General features: G+C 36.6%; 4 protein-coding genes, 1 long non-coding RNA gene and 1 other non-coding gene across 8 annotated transcripts; 5 read left to right on the forward strand and 1 right to left on the reverse strand.

Annotated features, from left to right (window-relative positions):
• The first annotated feature begins 1,309 nt into the window (after positions 1-1,309).
• Positions 1,310-4,689, forward strand: LOC109855568 (rRNA 2'-O-methyltransferase fibrillarin). Its single transcript, XM_020429986.1, has 5 exons — positions 1,310-1,494; positions 2,297-2,646; positions 2,733-2,912; positions 3,450-3,695; positions 3,782-4,689. The coding sequence occupies exons 1-5, from the start codon at positions 1,482-1,484 to the stop codon at positions 3,953-3,955; spliced, it is 963 nt and encodes a 320-aa protein (XP_020285575.1). The 5' UTR covers positions 1,310-1,481; the 3' UTR covers positions 3,956-4,689.
• Positions 4,690-5,182: 493 nt separating this feature from the next.
• Positions 5,183-8,472, forward strand: LOC109855569 (soma ferritin). Of its 2 annotated transcripts, none has more exons than XM_020429987.1 (4): positions 5,183-5,274; positions 5,461-5,586; positions 6,016-6,240; positions 7,242-8,472. In XM_020429987.1, the coding sequence occupies exons 1-4, from the start codon at positions 5,242-5,244 to the stop codon at positions 7,440-7,442; spliced, it is 585 nt and encodes a 194-aa protein (XP_020285576.1). In that variant the 5' UTR covers positions 5,183-5,241; the 3' UTR covers positions 7,443-8,472. The 2 variants fall into 2 exon arrangements, with proteins under 2 accessions (XP_020285576.1, XP_020285577.1); XM_020429988.1 differs by lacking the exon at positions 5,183-5,274 and adding an exon at positions 5,297-5,378.
• Trnaa-cgc lies at positions 6,920-6,991 on the forward strand. The gene has a single exon. It is a non-coding gene; the product is annotated as a tRNA-Ala (tRNA).
• Positions 8,473-8,679: 207 nt separating the features above from the next.
• Positions 8,680-9,753, reverse strand: LOC109855536. Its single transcript, XR_002250316.1, has 4 exons — positions 9,667-9,753; positions 9,332-9,581; positions 9,027-9,251; positions 8,680-8,856 (listed from the first exon to the last, which is right to left on the reverse strand). It is a non-coding gene; the product is annotated as an uncharacterized LOC109855536 (long non-coding RNA).
• Positions 9,754-9,808: 55 nt separating this feature from the next.
• Positions 9,809-11,169, forward strand: LOC109855535 (ER membrane protein complex subunit 10). Of its 2 annotated transcripts, none has more exons than XM_020429913.1 (4): positions 9,809-10,088; positions 10,174-10,452; positions 10,530-10,796; positions 10,876-11,169. In XM_020429913.1, exons 1-4 carry the CDS (start codon positions 10,029-10,031, stop codon positions 10,966-10,968), a joined length of 699 nt encoding a protein of 232 aa, XP_020285502.1. In that variant the 5' UTR covers positions 9,809-10,028; the 3' UTR covers positions 10,969-11,169. The 2 variants fall into 2 exon arrangements, with proteins under 2 accessions (XP_020285502.1, XP_020285503.1); XM_020429914.1 differs by having other exon boundaries at positions 9,820-10,088; positions 10,189-10,452; positions 10,876-11,165.
• Positions 11,170-11,352: 183 nt separating this feature from the next.
• Positions 11,353-14,891, forward strand: LOC109855552 (Bardet-Biedl syndrome 2 protein homolog). The gene is made up of 11 exons (XM_020429950.1): positions 11,353-11,593; positions 11,716-11,835; positions 11,911-12,099; positions 12,175-12,357; positions 12,430-12,652; positions 12,746-12,957; positions 13,067-13,237; positions 13,320-13,424; positions 13,503-13,815; positions 13,954-14,208; positions 14,285-14,891. Exons 1-11 carry the CDS (start codon positions 11,369-11,371, stop codon positions 14,377-14,379), a joined length of 2,091 nt encoding a protein of 696 aa, XP_020285539.1. The 5' UTR covers positions 11,353-11,368; the 3' UTR covers positions 14,380-14,891.
• The last annotated feature ends 7,541 nt before the right edge of the window (positions 14,892-22,432 follow it).

Raw genomic sequence — 22,432 nt, forward strand, 5'->3', positions numbered from 1 at the left:
ATCACTTGACATAAACAAAAGTTTTTATTTGTTTTTGTACGAATATAGCTCAGCTGACCATTTAAGGTTGCTCCATACATACTATTCTAAAGACTCTTCATAGTTGATGAGTGGAAAAAAAGTTCTTTTCCTATCCGACTGCGACAATGTTGTAGAACGATTGTCGCAATAACTACCGATCACCGACTGTCGACAAACGACTAGCGTCATCCGACAGCGACATACGACTTATTGTAGAACAGGCTTTACAAAAGGTGTAGCTACCAAAGAGGCGGGGTGATCGAAGAGACAGGAGAGTGGATTGGTGGTTGAAGCGTTAGTGAAAGAATTTAAAAGATGATGTAACTCAGGAAAACATTTAAAAAGAAAGTTTCGTTTGTGATTTTTGTATTTTAACACTCGGAGACAATTTTTATTTGACTTCTTCGATGCAGAAACTTCAAATAATTCGATGTTGGAAGTATCAGAAATAACTGCATTTTTATGTATTATTCCAACATTCACATATGTATTAAAATTATGTAATTATAATATATATTAATTATATATACACAAGATTTTTCCGTACAAATAACTTTCCGCTAATCTTTAAACGGTTGACATTTTTTTTTTTTTTTTTGAAATCTTGTATATTTGATATCCAAAACCTTATATCAGACTTCTCTCTGCTTATATGTATGTATATACAGAGAGCGCGACCAGGCCTATAATGGCTAGTTTACAATGAAGGTAGTAAGGTTGTAGGAGTAGAGAGGAAACTATTTTTCGGTGAAGAAACGACGGGAATAACGAAATTGGCAATTCCCATTTCGCACTGCCTACTGCCTTACTGTTAGCCAATAAAGGACGCGTGTCAAAAAACGCGAAATGATTACTTGTATAGACAAAAATGAAATAACTCCAAGAATCTTACTCTATACTGCCTACTCCCATTGTAGACTAGCCATAAAAGTAAGAGCCAATCACATTCAATTGCTGCAAATCAGCTGCTGCAAATCAGCTTGGTCTGCTGGGATAATATCCGGAGCTGCGTTCCGTTTTACGCATATGCGCGCATTTGTCTATACTATACGTGACGTGTACTATGTAGATAAATGCGCGCATATGCGTGAACGCACTCCGGTAGAGATGCTACATTCACTGCGCAACGTTACTGCGCGGAAAAGAAAAAAGAAGGATTTGCGATATAGGTCGCACCAGGGATGCCAGATTCCGGCCGCTTGGTAGCATGCGGTAGCATGGAGGGGATGCGCACACAGCTTCGAGCCGTGACATGAAGCTGTGTGCGCATCCCCTCCATGCTACTGCATGCTACCAAGCGGCCGGAATCTGGCATCCCTGGGTCGCACCGGCTTTACGGTTCACTTACAATTTACGCGGCTCTTGGGATTGTCGTTCACTGGGCAAATTATATTTTTTGTTTTAATCTGAATTTGTGATCTCTAATTTTTTTCGCGCTACTTCACGTACATTAACGCGTCATGGGTAGACCAGGTAATGAATAAAATGTCTTTTATTTTATAATTATTGATAACAACGTACACGCTCGGATCAAGATTAGTTCTCGATCTCAGCAAGAAAGAGAAATGTATTTTGAAAAAGTTAAAGTTTTGGAAGTTAAACCGCTCGAATTCGCGAGATACTGGTTTTTTTGTTTGTCTCATTTAGATTTGTAGCTAATTTTTCGCGGTATTTGCCAAAATAAGAACGTGTGTTTTTTATCACGTGGAGAAAACAGTGTTTGACCACGCGGCATGCGGCTTAGCCACCATGGTGACTTTAACCTAAGTCCGAACATTTTCGTATAATCTAAGTCCGAACATTTTCGTATAACGCCGCTACGTAATTGGAAAGTTTTGAATAAATTGTACGATCCGTACGATTTATATATTTTTATCGTAACTTTTTGATGTGTTTATTTAATATAGAACGGAGAGAAAAATCAAGTAAACTCAATTTTGAAAATTATTTTTCTAAATTGTATATATGTTTATTATATAATTATATCTTTTACTATATTCTTAATAATATTGTGTATATTTATTTTTTATTGATTGTATATTTATTGTATATATAAGTTAGTTTGATATAAACATTGTACAGTGAAACCTTGTTTATCCGAACCGATCGGGGAACAAGATAATTCGGATAACTGAGGCCCAATCTTTATTATACGGACTATCGATTCGTATAATAGAGATTGGGTCTTAAGTCGTTTCGGATAAATGAGGTTCCACTGTGCTGAAATTTTTGTTATTTACATGCTTTAATATAATCTTTTGAAATATAAAATTAGGGTTTGGAGGACCACGAGGAGGAGGTAGAGGAGTAGGTCGTGGTGTAGGTGGAGGTGGCCGTGGCATTGGTCGCGGGGGAGGTCGTGTAGAAAAACCACAGTTTGGTGGTGGAAGAGGTGGTGGAAGAGGTGGCCCAAGAGGTGGCCCAAGAGGTGGTGGAAGAGGTGGCCCAAGAGGTGGCAGCCGTGGAGGAAGAGGAGGAGGTGGATTCAAAGGAGGAAAGAATGTATTTATTGAGCCCCATCGACATGAAGGAGTATTTATTGCTCGTGGAAAGGAAGATGTACTAGTAACTATGAGTATAGCACCCGGAATATCTGTGTACGGAGAGAAGAGAATCAAATGTGAAGTAAGTTATGTCTTATCGATTGACAATTCTGCTATTTTTATTATATTTGTTTTAACTAATAGTACGATCATGTGCGTTTGAAATAGGATAATACAAATCCCGAAGAACAGCTCGAGTACAGGGTGTGGAATCCATTCAGATCCAAGTTAGCTGCCGCGATTCTCGGGGGGATCGAGAAGATTCATATATCTCCTGGAAGTAAAGTGCTATACTTAGGCGCAGCATCAGGCACTAGTGTGTCTCATGTCGCAGATATAGTCGGTCCGGTGAGTAAGACCTTCTTTGCTAGAAGAGTAGAATAAGTGTACGCACACACATACATTATGGTAGAGTATCTCTTGGCTTAAGCTCATAGACTCTAATCACTTAAGTTCTTTTTTTGTGGTGTCATTCCACACTCTTGTTGATCGTACATACGTAGAACGAACATAATCTTATATACGCATGTTAAGCACAATTTTTGTTGAAGAGAATGGAAGAATAAAAGAGAACTTGAGAGGGTACTGGATACCGACTATAGAGAGCTGTAAACCGACGTTTTTATAACCTAAATTTCTTTATTTTTTAATTTTATTTACTGCACAACATCCAGTACTCTCTTAAGTCGTGAAAAAAGCTTGCTATTGATGATTTAAGTCACGAAAAATTCTGCTGTTGAGAAAACTAAATTTATCTTTAATAAGCAAGAATCAGTTTGTTTTTCTTTGGAAGGAAAACTGTGTATACAAAATCATTATGTATAAATCAATATTAAAGCAATACGTATATATAGAAATAATATGTCGAATGTTTTGTATATTCAGGGAGGAATCGTTTACGCAGTGGAGTTTTCACAGAGAACAGGAAGAGATCTAATCGACGTTGCTAAAAAAAGACACAATATCATTCCTATAGTTGAAGACGCGCGACATCCTTTCAAGTACCGTATGCTTGTAGGAATGGTAGACACCATCTTCGCGGATGTCGCACAGCCGGATCAGGCTCGTATCGTTGCATTCAACGCGCAGTATTATCTCAAAAACGGCGGGCACTTTCTTATATCTATCAAGGTAAGATATGCGCAGTTGGTTTGCTTATATTTGTCGGTTTGTCATGCGACATGTGAAAATTTACAAGAACTCTTAATCGATTTCAGGCAAGTTGCGTAGATTCGACCGCACAACCGGAAGCAGTATTTGCTCTAGAAAGAAAAAAACTGTTAGAAGAAAATCTGGTACCCGTAGAACAAATTACTCTCGAGCCGTACGAGAGAGATCACGCTATTGTTGGTGGCGTCTTCAGACCATCAAAGGATAAGAAAGCAACCTAACTTTAAATTTCATTACATAAATAATGAATTTTGTATGTATAAATGTATATAACTGTGCCAGTTTGTTGTGTAAATGTTTACGCATCCATTTTCGTACCTTCTCTGACTGACTGCGTTCCGATATTCACTGCCAATATTAGAAATTTATAGTACATGTTTTTATTGATGGTTTTTATAGATCTTTAGTAGGCAGTGAATATCGGAATGCAACCTCTATAGTTTAAGATATAATAAAATATAATAAAAAAAACTGACAACAGCTAAACAATAGTACGCAACAGCTGGTCATAGTATTTACATTTTTGTTTTGATTCGAGATCTTGCGATTATATATTTTTCTCGCTCAAGGATACATTTTTATATCCTAAATCGTATTTCAAACTCTGTGCAGCGAATTGTAGATTGTATGAGACACGATATTTATTAAGAACGTGAAAAAAGATGATTTATACGGATTGTTTATATCTACAAATTTATCTTATATTCACGGATCAACAAATTTTTATTTTATATGTACGGACGTACGAAAAAAGAAAAAAAAAGTAACTATGATAAGAGGAATGTACATATATTCCTCTTATTGTAGTTACAGCTTTGTTCTTTTTTTTTTCAGAAAAAAAAAAAAATAAAAGACAATATGTGTACGTCATTTCGTATGTCATCACACTAGCAGTTGTCATCGCAAATATGTTTTGGCAATTTGGATTTTAATAAATTGAAACTGCACAGAATAATGGTAAATGTTATTTCCTTTTTCCATTTCTAATATAGTTTTCTTTTAATATAATATTATAAACTGCATGTGAACATGTTTAAAAAAGTTATGTATGTTTTTTAAATATTGGTTAAAACTTCTTTGCTAAAAATATGCAAGAAAATATAATTCGCTCTTTCGGAAATTTTTGAGAAATCTTTTTTTTTTATTTCTGACTTTTATCTTAATTTATATCGTAAAATATTAAACTTATAAATTTGAAACGATCATGATATGTTTGAATGACGCGTAAGAATTCATATCATCAAAAGTCAAAATGTAAATTGCAACAACAAAAAGGACAATTTTGTAAAAGTGGTTGAATTTTATTCCCGCTGTGTGAACTCGGTAACGATATGATGTGAAAAGATTTGTGATTTTGTTTCTTACAGAAAAATACAAATATGCGTAGAAATAGTATCTCCTATTCAAAGTTTATACATGCATAAAATCCATTGGTTGTACCGTTGAATAAACAAGAGAAACACCTGCACCGAACTTGCGCGGAAAACTATGTAGAAGCTGCGCGAGCATGCAATGTAGCTCGCATTGTTGTCATATACAGGTACATCCTCCACCACGTCATTTTGGAGCAAGCCACGAAGCGCGTCAGATGTGGACGACGTTATCCTTAAAACGCGAAGAGACATCGCAACTACTGATCAAGTCGTGCGTTTTGACGAGTCGATTCGCGAATACTCTGCGAAATTAAGAATTTACTGAAACATTCTTTGTTCTTTCATTCTCCCAGCCGACGCGGATACATTCGTCCGAAATCATGAGTTTGGTGCGGCAAAATTTTCACGCGGATTGCGAAAACGCGATCAACAAGCAAATCAACTTGGAATTATACGCCAGTTACGTCTACCTGTCTATGGTAAGTATTGATCAGATCCTCTTAACTTGTCGCTTTTATTTGCGATCGAAACACCCCGTTGCATACCTCATGCACTCACCCTCGTCCGGCTGTATATATGTACCGTGCAATTCGATATATATAGTTGCGTCATTCATGTGCGTCACACACACACGTGTGTGTCCCTTGACGTACTGTTCCTGGTAACAATATTTTATAATCTATAGATAATTTTTTTTTTAATTATTATTATGTTTATTTTTAATGACACGCCCACACATCTATTATTACAATTAGTTTTTAACGACTATTGTATATATAGTAAACAAAATCTATATCGCAGCAAGTTATCGTATAAACAAATGTCGAATCAAGTTAAATTACAAATAAATGAATGAACAATTGCGACCTGATATTGTCGTCACGACAATTTTACGCAATTGATTGCAGGCGTATTACTTCGACAGAAGCGACGTAGCGTTATCGGGTTTGTATGAGTATTTTAAGAAAGCGTCCGAAGAGGAACGCGTGCACGCGGACAAACTTCTGATTTATCAAAACAAACGAGGCGGTAATCTGGAGTTTATGGACATTCAAGCGCCACCGAAATCAATCTGGAACAGTGCGAAAGAAGCAATGACCGAGGCATTAAAACTGGAGAGGAACGTAAATCAAGTACGTTACGCTCACAAAGATCGATTTCTCCGACAATAGCGTTTTGTTACAAAAAAAAGAGAGAAGAAATTGTATCTATTGTGTCTTTATTTATAATAATTTCATAATGTTTACATTTTTTAATAATAGATATTTAAACAATATACAGTGGATTAAGAAACTGTGTTCGCGGGCGCAAATAGCTCATTTTCGTGCGTCGTAAAAGCGTCGATTTATCTTCATTGCTCATAAAGAGCAAGGATGGATTAAATTTTTTAGTGCGAAAGTGAACTGTCCGAACGCAAGTCACATTGTTGAAAGCGCTTGTTTATTCATTTCGAATAATTTATTATCTGTACGTAATTAAAGATCGATCTCTGAAGTCATTAAAAAAAAATTTTTTTTACATTCAGTTTTTGATACAGAAGTATTCACATAAAATACTTATACTATTGAATTTTTTTTATAATATAAAAGACTTATTAAAATATAATTATTATATAAAAATATGTAATTATTAAAAAATACTGACAATGAAGATCACAAAGATGTAAATTTGTGTTCTTATGTTTTACTCACGGAATTTTTGTTCAAGAGTTTTGCGATACTCGCTAATTTAATTATCACAAGTAAAGCTCTTTTGCTAATTCACGTACATCTGGATACGTCTAGTGCAACTTTAAAGCGAGATATTCCAAATGGGGGTGTAACTCAGTGGTAGAGTGTCCGCTTCGCATGCGGAAAGTCCTGGGTTCAAATCCCAGCTCCTCCACGCGTTATTTTTTTTTCTTTTTTTTTCGATTATTAAATGAAAATTGTTTACGTATTTTAAATTTCGCATAATTTAATTAATTAATCTTATATAAAAATACGGAAAAATAATTTGTATTTAAAAAGAAGAGAATATAAAGTTTTTTGAGACAAAGACATCAGCACGTTGTATGTTACTTTATCTATTTAATTCGATTAAATATAAAAACATTGCGAATTTATATACGCTTAATTTTCACGTTTTTACGCAGAAACTACTCGAGTTGCATGATATCGCGACAACGCACAACGACGCAAACTTGATGGATTTTTTGGAGACCGAATTCCTGCAGGAGCAAGTAGACGCCATAAAAGAAATCGCCGATCACGTAACAAATTTGGAGAGAGTTGGGGAAGGTCTCGGAGTCTTTATCTTCGACAAGGAATTAAACGAAAAGGACTTACATAATTAAATATGCCAACGTGTCTAACGTCTGTCAATTTTAAATTTACGATGTTAGATAAATATTACACAATACAAATGCTACTATATTGTATAATATAATGCGTTACAAAAAAAATTATTATACAATTACGCGATGAGAATTTACGATGATAATAGACTAATTATAAGAAGCAGATATTTAGATACATTAAATAAATTTACATTGTGATGTTAATATATAGCTACTACAGAGAGTCAAACTTCGATAACTTGAATCTCAAGGGAAGAGCTAAAATCTTTGAGTTGTAGAGGTTTCGACTTATCGAAGCATTTCTTTTCTTTCCGCGGAGCGCAAGAAAGTGAATAAAATTTTTGTCTTATAGAGGTTTTCGAGTTATAGAGATTCGAGTTATCGAGGTGTTTGACTGTATATAAATTATATATTTTATCTCCTGACTATCCGTATATAAGTTATAATACCTACTGTTCAATTAAATAAATTGTAGCAGCCAACTTTTTGAGATATATTTCTAAAATTTGCGAATTATAACATTTAATTGTACATCAATTTAAATCAAAGAAAATTAAGAGAAAATATGATATATGATTGACGTGTTATGATTACAAACAATTACGATTACAATACATGTTTTATTCTCTGATATCCTATTTTTTTTAAACAACATATGCACGTGATAATAATTTTTTTATAACTGCATTACGTGATTATAGAAAGATTACTTATAAAAATGCAACTAAATAAAGAATTTTATATCTCTCTTTCTTTTATACACGCGCAACAAAATCGCGCTCGAACGGCGCGAGGCACTTCTCTTCCTATTTACGCAAAATTGAATACTGAGAAACGATTAAAAATAATAGTTGTTGAAATATAAATCAAAAAGAAAAATGTTGCAAAAAGAAGTAAATTCGATTATTACGCATACACAATACGAATTATACACACGATACATGTATACAGTTTGTATTGTACAAATAAAAAATGTATACTTTTATTTTTACATCAAAAATTCGTAAGTTTTTGTAACAAATACAAATTTTATTTAGCGCAATCTATATTAATATTACAAACAATATAATATCAACATTTAATATATATACAGTAGTTTGTAGTATAAAAAAAAAGTATTATACTTTCAGTTTTACATTTCCTGTGAGAAATGCAATTTTATTGGCGTAATTTGCATTAATATTACAATAATACAAACATTATTATATATTTCAAAGCTTCCATGTATAAATACTTACAATTTATACAACCATGTGCTTTATATGATCTTCTATGTATAAATAAGGATGCATGGTTAACTCGAATATGTTCTCATTTACAAAATAATTTATATCCAGTCCCTTGTAATCTGCATCGCTCTCTGCATTTTTCCAAAGCGGAAGAGTTTCTTCAGGCTTTTTAGCCCAATGATCTGAAATAATTATAAAGCTGCTCTATATGAATCTAACTTTATGATTTACATCTTTAATCAGTAATATATCAGTAATATATTTTTATCAGTAATATTTGTGATAATCAATTATTTTATTTTATTGACTTATATACAGTGTGATATAAAAAGTGCAGAAATATACTACATACTTTGTGTTTGTGGTACCAAACTTATTTGGCTTCAGTACACCTGCTGATACTCTCCTCTCTCCTCTCCTCTCTCTCTCCTCTCTCTCTCTCTCTCTCCTACCCCATTGAATCTACAGAGAATAAAAAACACTTCTTGTACTTTATGACATTCTTTAGATATCGTCTTCTTTCGCGCTCTTCTCAGAGTCATACTTTTAATAGCGCGTGCTGTTTCGTGAGTGTATTCTGTAACGTAACAATTGTCAGTTGTTTGTAAACACGAATCACAACGATCACATTTGAGATCAGGAAGTAAATATTAAAACCTTAACGTGCACGCGAAGAGATTTAAGTCACGTTTTGCCAAAAATTTGGTTGATTGACTGATTCGACCCATCGCGCTATGAAATCACGAACAGAACGATCGTGATTTTTCTCGGAGTTTGCATCTTTTGCGATCACAGACATTTGCCACAGAGATCGACCTCAACCGCACTCATGTGGCCCGACTTCTCGTTAGTTATTGCAAACAGATACATGTTTTGCGTCCACGTTGCGATCGAAAAGAATTTTTCTCTGTGAGAAATTAATTTTTCATTGAGTGCGAATAATTGCTAATGCTGTATTATATAGATGCGATCAAAAATTCGACGATTTATACCATATGGTAGTGTTCTGTCCGTCACGAATTTTTCAAAAGGAAAAGCCGTCAGCCGTCACTGTCACTCTGTCGCTCCATAGTTCCTATATCCTCTTTTGTGGATTATATGGCGCTGAAACCAGCGGCCTGGAGCGAGCTTCTCTTCGAAACCACGACATATAACAACATAACCTTTCTAGTTGTACTGGGTGTCGCTTTCTGCCAATTAGCAACGTTTTGTATGTCTGCGATTTGTCATGATTGCAGCAGCAGAGATCACCTTAGAAACCACCATCGTACAATGAGACGTGGCCTTCCATATCAGTGGCTTTATTAATTAATACATCCGTAACTATATGTTATACGATTGAATTGCCGCAAAGATGTATTTATCGTTTATCGTCGTTAACGTGCTACTTGGCATATCCTCGCTCGTTCATGGGGTTAGTATCCCGTTTTATTCCGATATATATCTCTCATGATGTATTTAGAAATTTCCCGCAAAAAAAACACGTTGTTCAAAATAAGATACAAAAATTTCAGAGTGAACTCGACTATGACGGATGGTTGCAGTTGAGGTTATGGCACGCTGTCAACGACGACCCGGTGCCAATATACACAGAACGAGGTAACGTCACGGTGTCTAGCGTGCGTAGCGGTGCCTCCGTCGTCGGACAGAGCAGCCTGTCGCCGGCGCAGATAAACGCGCTGAGAAATCTCGCCGCACACGACGGCAAATATAGACTGAAAGCAGTGGCACGTACCTCGTCCGGCAGCGAAGTTACCTTCTTGTCGTCGGTGCCAGCGGTACATGACATTTGACACTTGTTAGTACGTTGTATGTACTTCGAACATGCCGATCACACGTCTTTGTCAATTTGCAGTGCTATCTGTTGGGTTCCGATCTGGAAGATGTTCTGACGATATGGCTGGATACCTCAGCGGTGCCAATAGCTGTGAGCATCTTCTCATCGGGTCCTTGTAGAACAGACAATCCTTTCACAAATATGTGGACCACAAATGTCATAGTGAAATCTCCGGAAGCTGGCCCAATTCCAGACACAGCCACGTACATTCAGAAGCTCGAACGAGAACGAGAGGCGAAAGAGAGAGGAGAGGCCAAAGATAATCGTTCATTCCTTGCGAAATATGTATGCATTTTTTGACTGTAATTTATGTGTAAATAGAAAAATTGCGATTTGACGCGCGATTTGTTTATTATTGTTTCAGTGGATATACATCGTTCCCGCGCTGATATTCTTGCTGATTTCATCCGCAACGAATCCAGAAGCCGCTTCAGGAGGCAGTGCACAAAGACAGTGATCTACAATTATGAAGATAATTTCATTGTACCTGGGTGCGCATCATGTCTCAAAGGATTCTGTGGAAGAATTGTCCAAAACTTTTATAGTGTAATTTCTTAATTTGCAATAGTGTGTATATTATAAAAATTATAAAAATATTAATAATATTAATAATAATTATATAAATTATATAAATATTATATAAATTTCCGGTCTGAAGTGAGAATAAATGATTGAATTAAAAAAAAAAAAACACGTGATTTGTATACGAAATCCAGTAAAATAAAAATAATGGGAGACAGTAACAACTATGACTATATCTGTGTATACACAGCTGTAGAAAATCAATATTCCATCACCTTGCCAATGCCGGGAGCAAAACATTGACGAAGTACATTGTTGTAATACCCCGCTCGAGAATGACGGAGTTTTCCTTGAATATTCAAAAGCACATAAAGACGGGTCTTGTTGTGAGCGGGAAATTCGACGGGTCTCACGCGTGTCTCGCGGCTGCCACACCGGGTGGAACAATTCTGGTGCACAGTCCGCACAGACAGCCGCAGATCGATTTCTCCGATCACAAACAATCCAGCAAACGGCTGTTGTGGAGCGGAGAACTTGCGGAACTTCAAATTGGTACGGAGGTAGTAGAATGAAAATGTTGCCAATTTATTCTGCACACACACGCACACATTCGAAGAAAAACGCACTATCTTGCATTTTTGTTTTACTTCTCTAATAAAAAGAAAAAAAAAACTTTATTAAGGTTAAATCATTATGCACTGGTCGCCTTGGAGAAGACGAGAGAGATACACTTCTGATCGGTACTATCTCTCACGTACTCGCTTATCATGTCGAGGACAACGCCGATGTCTTTTACAAAGAGGTATCGAACGCAGAGCCGGAAGTTCGATAACCGGAAAAAGCCTGTTATACAATTATATTAATTAATAAATTTTAGATGTCGGATAGTGCGAACTGTATGATCGTTGCGAAAGTTGGTTGGCTACCGAATCAGGTGGTGATAGTGGGTGGCAACAGCTCGGTAACAATTTTGGACCCGCAAGGTGCAGAAATATTTTGGATGGTGATGGGAGGTATCGTCACTTCTCTGGCGGTGCTCGATTTCGACGGAGACGGAGAAAATGAGGTGGATATATTGTGTAAACACACGTATTATTATATTTGTCAAATTTAATTTTACGCCAAATAATTTATCATCCAGTTACTGGTTGGCACAACGGACTTTGAAATCAGAGTGCAAAAACAAGACGCTATGCTATGGGAAACCAAAGAAACAGCGGCGATAGTCGCTCTCATTGATCTGTCCAACAGACAGTTCGCTTACGCCGTCGAAAATGGAACGATCGGTGTTTACGAGGCGGGACAGAGACTCTGGCGAGTTAAAGTAAAATTTCTCCCATATATAGATTTGCACGTTGAAACAACGTAACCAGATTTTTTATGAGACTCGTTTCAGTCGAAGCACAAGGTGGCGTCTATAGAAATTTTCGACATCAACGGCGACGGTGTGTCGGAGCTGATTACCGGTTGGAGCAACGGAAAGGTGGACGCAAGGATACAAAACACCGGCGAGGTCATGTTCAAGATTCAGTTGTCTTCTGGCGTAGCGGGAATAGTAGAAGCTGACTATCGGAGGACAGGCAAGCCTGACTTAGTGGTGGTTTCCGTCCACGGCGAAGGTATAAGAAAATTTTGCTACACTATCATAATATTCTTATATTTGTTATTTTCCTTACTTTCACTTTCTTTTTTCAATGTTACACTCCGCACAGTTCGTGGATATAGTTCCGGTTCCGCGATGCAAGCTCCGGAGCCTGGAGAGATGATGCGCGAATTGCTAGCTAAGAAGCAGGCGCTTCAAATAGAACTGCGTCAAAGAGCCGCGACAGGATCCAGCATGTATTACGGATCGAGATTGGCCATCAGTTTGTTAACGAAGAGAGGCGCGGCTCGCGTCGCACTTGCTGCCGGACCCGGATTTTTGGTAACGTGTGATATTTCTATGTACAAATGTATATTCCAAAATTTGAAGTATTCTATTCTAGAGAGTTGTGAGCAAGACTCATAAATACAAAATAAAATGACATTTTCAGGTGTACTGCGCCATAGTTTTCGCCGAGGGTGTTTTTGAAGGCGAGACCCTGGTTACGCATCCCAGTCATCCGCAGGGAGAATTAGAGATCGCGCTTTATCCGGCCAAGAACGATCCCGTGGATATACACGTGAAAGTCTACGTGGGGCCTCCCAACACCGATTTGTTGCAGGTACAGAACGGGTAGCCCGTTGTCGTAATGTAACGAAGCGAATGTGTAAATTTCTGAGTGAGGTCTATATTTATCGATGCAGGTGTTCGAAATAACGCGGCAGCTGCCGAGATTCTGTATGTACGAGCTCGTACCTAAGCCGCAGCAAATTCCCGAGGAATTGTCAAGCAAAGGTGTTGTAGCGGATGTAGGTTCACGCTTCGAGTTTAATTAACAATAAACCGAAATGAATCACACATATAGTATAAATGCGCGCGATCCGCAGGTCGCGGAGAGGCCGCAGCGCATAGCGATTTGGTTGAACCAAAGTCTGATTCTGGGGGAAGAATTAGAGGTCGCGGAAAACGGACCAGACGCCGGAAACATCGAGGTGTGGCTTCGCGGGATGCGGGACAACAAGTTGCACTGCTTCAAATCAAACGCCGCTGGAAAACTCACAATCCAGACGGACGATTCGACGCTCGCCGGCGATATCATTCAGTCGCTCGCTATGTATCTGGGCGTCAGAGAGCTGACCTCGGAAGCTGTATTTCCGGAGGAAGAGAACAGAATGCTGGAAGCGTTGGAACGTGTGAAGGGTACGTTGTGGACAAAACAAAAAATGTAATACGAATTCCAAGTGAAGAAACGTCTCTTTGATAAAGAAATCAGAGAAATGTTAGAATATGGTTAACACACACATATACAGAATATTTACTGACTGTGATGATCTTCAGGTTTGAAGGAAGTTGATGCGCGACTCCAGGCTGAGGCGGCGGGCAGCGCGACTCTCCTGAAGAACGTCGTGATCCGCTTGGAGGACGCCAGAATCCTCGGGAACATCGAGGACATGCGAAAACGACTGATGCAATTGAAGACCATCAACGGCGATCTGATCCGGGAACACGAGATTCGCGTCAACAGTCATCGGGAACTCGCGGCCTGTCTGAAGGAACTGAACATTGGCGTGCAGCGCGCAGCGAGACTCAGAGGTAGATATTGGGTGCAAAATTGAAGTAAAGATCATATATAATTTCAATTCTGTTAACATCGGATTTATTTTTGCAGTCGGAAAAGCCGCGTCTAACGCGGTGGCTCGTTGCAGAGCGGCTATACAGGACGAAAATTCTAAAGCTCTTGCGCTCGCAATCAGACACGGCTAATATCTTATTTTTTAACACGTTGATCGCTCAACATATGATTGAGTATGGTGACAACGGTTTAATTGTTTTTCATTTATTTCTCCAATAAAGTTGGAGCTGTTTATTATTAACAAATGCTCGACAATGAAGCCTCTGAATTCTCTCGTTACTTTGCCTCTTATTCGGAAACCAGTAATTTTTATAGCAGACAACTGTACAGAGTGAATAAGCACTTGTGTACAAGTTTTGTATATTGTTACTATCAAATATCTTTGTTTTTTACTCTTTGTTAAATACTCTTGCAAATTATTTGTAAAATCCCGCTAATTAGGTGAATGAAATCGCCACCCATATTGGCAGGTGACGGACTCCGCTAACTTACCCGTAACCTACGTAAGTGAATGACGCGGCAATTAACGTGTTTAAGAGATTATCGTGCGCGTTAGAGAAATACTCGTCGGAGAATCTTTGTGTCCACATTTTTACTATCCTCTTATATTTTTGTGTTATCTCTATTATTCACCTCGGTGCAAAAAAAACACAGTCTGTTTGTAAATAAAGATTTATAAATAATACAGACTGAAATCGTCACTTTCTTTCCTCTTCGTATCTCTTGCTGTTAAATTGTTTGTTTTTAATTCAACAGTTCGGTAATGTTAATCAGCGAACAGGCAAAAAGCAAGTGAAAACATTTGTAACAATCTTAGCAAGTACATTTATTAATTAACTCGAAGCTGAAAACTTAACTGTCCTGAACTATCGGATACTTCGGTCACTAAGTTAGTTGTATAATGTGTTTAGCCGAATGGAAATAATCGTGAATTTGTGTCATAAACGCGTCATTGTATAAAGGCGCCGAGATTATCTGCGTCTTGATATGAAAGAGAGTTTTTTTTGCAGACATTGTTTCTTAACGTTGTAGACATTATCTCTCTATATGTTTCTTTTTTTTCTCATCATCATGTGTGTTCACGATGTAAAATCAGTTACTTTGTATCGCCCGTCGCGTTTCTAAAATTTATTGGCGCTTTCGCAAAGGGCGCACCAAAATAACAAAGTACTTTCGCGTCTTTATCGCCGTTTAATTCTCGTTTTCGCGCGATAATTTGTATTATCTTTTTCAAATAGTTTTTGAATAAAATTGTGAAGAAAAAAAACAACACGTACTTGTGAGACAATTTGAGTAACACATGACTTTTTTAATTAATAAGCGAAAAACTTAGCTTAGACGCGCGTCGGTTGTTGTTGTTACAGTGTTTAGAGAAACGCACAAAAATATGGTCTCGTATAGCTTTGAGAACGAGAGATATCTATACTTTGTTTATATGGTTTCGTGATAATCATAATATCACGCATAAACACCATGATCACGGAGCAAGCAATCGTTTAAAAAGAATAATAACGGTTCGTCGCGATTAGCTAAACAACATCGTCATTCATTATCAGTATTATCACATTCTATTCTATTCTGTTTCTATTTTATAGTTCAGCTGATCTTTTTCGGACATTTACACAATATCCGATCGATCGGACTTTTATAAATAATTGTAAAATAATACGCGATGGTATACTTGATTTTTCTTGCTTCGTTGATTTTCATCAAAATAATGAAAAAAGAGGGTGTGTTGTTTACAGACAAGACTGAAAGAGTCAATTGATAACAATTACTGATCGCTTCGTGGAGGTCCATCGTCGTGGAAAAGTATGAGAGCCTTGATTGCTTTTCTTTCCTTTTCCGGCGGATATGCGTGCTCTCGCTCGGAAGAATCGTGAGATCGACCTTGTTTGTCGACAAACAAACAAGCAACACATCTTTTCTCGCGTCTCTAATTACGCGCGCGCGACAGCAGACTCGAGTTACAGATTAACCGCTGATGTGTCGTGTCTCCGCGCACAACATAACACGTTTACCCCAGACAAAACTTCAGCATTTCTTTTACATATCGTTTTATGTTGTGCGCATGTTGACACGTTATACGTTCCGCGCAACGTGTTTTCACATGCTGCAGATACAGCTGACGCGGAGCCGCCGGCGCCGCGTTTTCATCGCGATGTGTGCTTGCGGTTCGATGCACTCATTATTGTTTGTCTTATCGGAAGAATAATGAAATTGGATCGTAAGAAAAATTCTCTAATTATATTTAGCTCTCGCAAATGTCGCAACGTGTGTGTTGCGTCAACGACGAGAAAATCAGGCAGGTGTAAATTTGCACAAATTTGACTCAGAGATCCAGAATTATATATTTAATTAACAAAAGGGAGATTAGCGAGAAATATGTGCAAATAGATTTGTCCGCGTTAAATAGATTTTCTCCGATATCAGATCGTTAGTGGATTTTGTACGAAAATAGAGGCTCACTGCAGTCGGCTGACAAATCTCGAAAGACACTTCTTTGTATTGATCTATTGCATTATGTGTGTATATATGTATATAATGCAATAATTATATATATATATATATAAAATTACAAAAAGATTGTTAAAATTATCAAGAAAATAAAGTTATTTTCAAATTTTATCAACTCTTTTTGAATTATTGAGTATAATTAATGTAATATAATTATAATAGATATTTAATAATAGATAAGTGAATTTTGAAAGAATAATGCAATTGAAGTAATCAGATCTCGAAATAAGTTTGCGCAAATGGCATTTATAATGTGACATATTTCGTTAAAAGATTCAACTCGCGAGAGCGAACGTTGAAGTTAATAAAAATTTATTTTGTCAGCTACTAGATTTTTTGTTAAAAATATTTATATAGAATTTTACAAAAATTTATATAAATCTAGATTTTTGTTAATAAAACTAGATTTTATTTTGAAAAAAACTTGTTGTTTTTTTTAAATAATTTAGATTCACGTAAAATCTTCTTGTCGCTAGTCTTATCTCTTTTGATTACAATTACAATAGCTTTTCAACAACAACGCATCGAAAAAGTTTGTCACTCCCGCTTTCTCGGGATTCCATTGATAGTTTCTCATAATGTTCACACGTTTCCTGGTGTTCAGTTCGCGATTGATAGTCTAAATATAGAAAGATTCGATCTCTCGTTGCCGTCATCCGCCATCGCGGACGGAAAAGCGTGCCGTCGCTGCTCGTTGATCTTCTGTGAGCGTTTCAAAAAGGTTATCGACTTGTGAAAGTTCTGTTATGGGTCACCGTTACCTCTCCGTAAGAATTATATGTCAAATCTGTCAATCCGAAAACAGAAGGCTCGTTACGACAAGAAAAAAACAAAAAAACACGTAGCAAATTATTACGAACACAATATTGTGGCATAACAACCCTTTGCACGTGAATTACACGCATTGGAGAGGCTGCAGTCATCCGTTGATTTACCAGACGGATAAGATAAAGTTAAAATCTCTTCTTAAAGAAGAGAAGATCGTAGTGTTTTTGTTCTATTTTTGTCGTTTTCGTAACGAACATCATCGCTCATATTTCAAGTCAACGGATGACTGCAGCCTCTCCAATGCGTGTAATTCACGTGCAAAGGGTTGTTATGCCACAATATTGTGTCTCTTAAGTGATAAAAAGTCGCAAATAGTGGCAAGCGCTTTCAAAAACGATTTTGCGCTTGTAAATAAAAGATGGGAAAAGTAATTAATGAAAAAGGTGACCAATTGTTATAAAAGAAATGTCCAATGGCTAATTTTAAGTGTCGCAAACTTACGTAATTGCGACGATTTTTTTTAAGAATAATTCTTGGAAAACGAAAAACAGATTGATAAAAAAATTACAGACTGTATGTTTACAAAATTTGGCAGAAAGCTGATATGTACTGACTGATGAACTGAGAAATAAAATATCGCGTTTTAACAAGCAAAACGACAGATAGATTTGATACTTTTTAACGCTTATCTGAGAAAAGATATGATGTGAGTAAAGAGTTAATGTAATACGTTTTAGGTCCGCTTTGCGTGTCGTACATATGAATGAATGACGGGCAAAAACTGATTTATGATCTTTTGCACAATAACCGCAGGAAATTACGTCAATAATTTCCTGCGGCAGACAATAAAAAGTGCGCGCCATATTTTCTGGCTTTACCACGACCGCAGATCCTTTCGAGTCATATTTCAGTTTTAATATATTTCATTTAGTTTAGTTTTGGCAAATCCCTGTTGAGACAGATGTCAGAAATCTGCGTAATTGAAGACTCGACCTGACGTCTTTCGCATTCGTGGAAAATATCGAAAAACGTAAGTACAGTGTGCGTAACGGACAACTAAAATATAATAATTAAGTACAAACGTTAGGAGATAGCTGAATCAAAAAAATACTTGATTACATACTTACAAAATACTTTATTACATATACTTTATATACATACATTTAATATACAAGAGTAAAATATAAATATATTTCATCTTTTTTTATGAATATAATATTTTTATATCTTATTAATAATATTAATATCTTAATAAGGTTGACACTTTTCTAAAAAAACAAAAACAGATTGAATAAGATGTGATAATATTGCGCCACACGCGTGTTTTATTTAAAAGCTGATATGTTTTCTATATGTTTCGTCGACACGTGTCGAGAGTCGTGTGTGTGTGTGTGTGTGTGTATGTATGCGCGCGCGCGTATATGTTTTGAATCATCACGTTATTATATAACTCATTTCGTTAATTTAACTTATTATTGGCGTTATTTAACTCTTTCCGTTAGTTTCCTGTTTATTCGGCCGCTCGATTGTGAAAGCGTTGTCATCTCTCTCTTAATCAGCACTTTTATATTTTTTGTCTAGAAAAATGCGGTCAGCTAATTAAATATCTTGAAATTCCGGCCAAACAACAAATTGTCTAAAAATGAACTATACGCGTTGTTTCTCAGAATATACGCTCTGCTCCACAATGACCTGACACAATTTTTTTCTGTTATAAAAAGATATTATTAGCTGTCGCGAGAAAATCTATTGAGTGCAAATAGTAGGTCTCGATTTTTATTAATAAACGACCGGTTTTGTAAAAAGAGATTCTTCTAAGTTCTCGTCCAATCAAAAGAATTACCGTGATGACGATCACGGTTACTTCACTGACTCGACCGTGCAAGCATATTAAATAGCTTCTTCTTATGTCTGCGGAACAAAGAAAAATCAGAAGCGCGAATAGAAAAATCTCGCCTCTGCAAAATAAGATAAAATGTTAAAAATTATGTAAGAAATGTTGCACGCGCTTAGTTTACAGCATTCTTTCTTGAATTTCATTACAAGTCTTATTATTCAAAGTAGAGAAGTAAATTTTTTTTTTAGATTATGACGTGCTCCCATACCTTGAGCTTATTTCTTCTCTATTTCGCGATAAACCCGATTGATACATATAACGAACGCACTTGGTGTAACTGGTGCCAAGAACGATAAGAAAAAAGAAAAGAAAACATTTTGTTGCTTCCTCCCGACGACATCTCGCAGGTCGCGAGCCGACGAACTGAACTTGGACCCCATCGCGACGTTGAACGAACGTAACAACATATAAATAGGACCATTTGTAATCTATCAATAAGTAGGAGGAAATTTTCCGTTATCGCGCACTTCTCTGTTCTACAGCTTGTTGTGTTGAAGAAGAAAAAAATTTGGTATGCATGCACCAAGCTCGTGTCTGTCGCCGTTGGGATAACCGATACCGATTACATATCCGACGGAGATCTGACAAACGTCTGAGATGAAGTTACACAAATTATTCTTATCAACGAGGATTTATTAGCTTTTCTAAAACGAAAATAGATCTATTTATAATATATAATAGCTCATTATATCAGCGAGTGAGTTTTTTCTTGTGAGATAATTGCCCGAATTATTTTTGTCAAAAAGTGGCTCTTTGACGGGATCTTTGAAATTATCTTTTTGACATGAAGACTCATAAAATGGGTTATCAAAATACGTCTATATATTATCTATATAAATATAACTTATATTTATATAGATAATATATAATATAATAAATAATATAATATATTTCTATATAGATAATATATAAACATAACTTATGTTATATTGTCTATATATTATCTATATAGACAATATAATATAAGTTATATTTATATAGATAATATATAGACGTATTTTGACAACCCATTTTATGAGTCTTCATGTCAAAAAGATAATTTCAAAGATCCCGTCAGAGAGCCACTTTTAAATATAACTTATGTCTCATATCGTTACATTTCATCGTGTTACATAAAAAGAAGCAATTACATTGCTACTCTGTTCGATGCTCGATTTACGCAACGGCGACGTAATTATATGTACACGCGAAAACTACAACATTTATGTCAGAGTCAGCGTGAAGAACTCGTGGCTCTTACTATATATAATGTTTTAGTGTATAGAAAAATTTTACTGCAAAATATATATCTTTATCAAACGTTATCGCAATTTTTTCGCAATCTATCGGATCCAGAAACTTTTCACGTGTTATTTCTCCTATTTCTTTTTTAGAAACTGTCTTAGCGACGGATAACAATCATAATTAATTTTCTGATTCATTTGAAAACGGAGACGCGTGTAATTCGCTTCTTAATTTCGTATCGATCAAGACGGTGCGGAAGAAGCTGCTCCGTCCTCATAGATAAAGATCAGCGATGCAACGAGTAATTGAAAGATAGATGTAACCGATTGAATCATCTGCGCGATAAGTGTGTGTATGTGTGTCTCTCATTGCTTCAAATATAACTCCACTCGTTTCTTCTACCGTTCGTTGATTCAGTCGTTGCGGCAGCATCCCGACGACTGCATTCTCACGTACGTTGGCTTTTTTTTGCCAATCGATAAATTACGTCTGAAAAATTTCAATCAAGCTGAAATGTAAAGATGGAAGCAATCTGAAGAGTCATTTGTCATTTTGCAAAATTTGCAATATAATTATCGAGTAATTAATTAACAAATATATCCAATGAGCGCGTGGAAAGCGAGAATTCGGATACTCTGTAGGCGTGTGTGATTTTTTCAGTTGAGAAGAAAAATGGCTTACTCGATGCAATCTTCTAACAGAAAGAGGCGGAGCGAACAAGAGCGAGCGGCGTGTGACACAGCTTCTTGCGATCAGTTTATTTTCACAACTGAAAATCATACACGCCTACGAAGTCGGAACCGTCGCTTCCCACGCGCTCATTGAGAGTCACGTGTATTAATAACTATTGCGAATTTTGCAAAATGTGATACATGACTCTTTTCGGTTCAGATTAATCCAATCTACCTTCACACTTCGGCTTAGCTCAAAATTTGTCAGACATCCTGTATATATTTCGAGAATTTGTGCTAAACTCAAAGAGTCATGCAATAATCCAAAAAAGAAATATATAAAATGTTCTGTTATTTCTCTCTCTCTTTTTTTACGTACAATTATATATTAATTATGTGTAAAAATTTTAACGTTATTTTTTTATACATTTAGGTTTTACTTCATCCACTTTTTATCAAATTTTTTTCTTTAAAATAACTCTCGAATCAATCTTAAGAATGGAACTCGAAGAAAAATCGTTTAACGAAATTTTCGTGAATTTTTGATTTTTCCAAAAATATTTTATTTTGCACAGAAACGTACAGACATTTGCCCTCAAACATAGTTTTCATTCGGTCTTGTTTCTGTAAGTGTTCGATTAACGTGATAAGCTCCCCCGCGAACGGATCGTCGGGGAAGAGCTTATGTCAAAGTGCAGTCCGCATTCGCGCACGTGATAGCCTCGCAAATCGGACCTAGATTCGGCCCAGCTGCACGACCGAGTTTCTCGGTTGGCGCGCGAAAAATAGGCGCAGGAAAACAGACGATAGCGAATGACCCACTCGATGATCGACACGCGGCCATAGATAAATACGCGCGCATTCGAACTTAACCCCGTTTAAATGGAACTCCTCCCCCGACGAGTTGCGCTCTAGCCGTTCTATTATCGACGCGAAAAGTCCGAGCAATTGCGATTTTTTGCCCGCCGGTATCTTGTTCTATATATATATACGCGTGGTAGGTGGATAATGCGTATTCGTAGAATTTTCTTGTTCCACCGTTTGCAGAAACCGAGCAAAAACAATTCGCGACAGTTAAACGCGTCGCGCTTAAAATTTAACGGCTGT

The sequence above is a fragment of the Pseudomyrmex gracilis genome, unplaced genomic scaffold (assembly GCF_002006095.1).
Source record: "Pseudomyrmex gracilis isolate BER0280 unplaced genomic scaffold, ASM200609v1 scaffold_92, whole genome shotgun sequence".
In the NCBI taxonomy this organism is placed as follows: Eukaryota; Metazoa; Arthropoda; class Insecta; order Hymenoptera; family Formicidae; genus Pseudomyrmex; species Pseudomyrmex gracilis.

What these genes read in the sequence shown, in the direction of transcription:
- LOC109855535 (XM_020429913.1), top strand. Translation starts at nt 10,029, where the DNA reads ATGTATTTATCGTTTATCGTCGTTAACGTGCTACTTGGCATATCCTCG. An exon ending in TATCCTCGCTCGTTCATGGG is followed by an intron (nt 10,089 to 10,173) that starts GTTAGTATCCCG and finishes GTTCAAAATAAG; the next exon opens with ATACAAAAATTTCAGAGTGA. An exon ending in GTTCATTCCTTGCGAAATAT is followed by an intron (nt 10,797 to 10,875) that starts GTATGCATTTTT and finishes TTATTGTTTCAG; the next exon opens with TGGATATACATCGTTCCCGC.
- LOC109855552 (XM_020429950.1), top strand. Translation starts at nt 11,369, where the DNA reads ATGACGGAGTTTTCCTTGAATATTCAAAAGCACATAAAGACGGGTCTT. An exon ending in CCGATGTCTTTTACAAAGAG is followed by an intron (nt 11,836 to 11,910) that starts GTATCGAACGCA and finishes AATAAATTTTAG; the next exon opens with ATGTCGGATAGTGCGAACTG. An exon ending in ACGGAGACGGAGAAAATGAG is followed by an intron (nt 12,100 to 12,174) that starts GTGGATATATTG and finishes TTTATCATCCAG; the next exon opens with TTACTGGTTGGCACAACGGA.
- LOC109855569 (XM_020429987.1), top strand. Translation starts at nt 5,242, where the DNA reads ATGCAATGTAGCTCGCATTGTTGTCATATACAG. An exon ending in CGCATTGTTGTCATATACAG is followed by an intron (nt 5,275 to 5,460) that starts GTACATCCTCCA and finishes TCATTCTCCCAG; the next exon opens with CCGACGCGGATACATTCGTC. An exon ending in TGGAGAGGAACGTAAATCAA is followed by an intron (nt 6,241 to 7,241) that starts GTACGTTACGCT and finishes GTTTTTACGCAG; the next exon opens with AAACTACTCGAGTTGCATGA.
- LOC109855568 (XM_020429986.1), top strand. An exon ending in TCGCAGATATAGTCGGTCCG is followed by an intron (nt 2,913 to 3,449) that starts GTGAGTAAGACC and finishes TTGTATATTCAG; the next exon opens with GGAGGAATCGTTTACGCAGT. An exon ending in ACTTTCTTATATCTATCAAG is followed by an intron (nt 3,696 to 3,781) that starts GTAAGATATGCG and finishes AATCGATTTCAG; the next exon opens with GCAAGTTGCGTAGATTCGAC.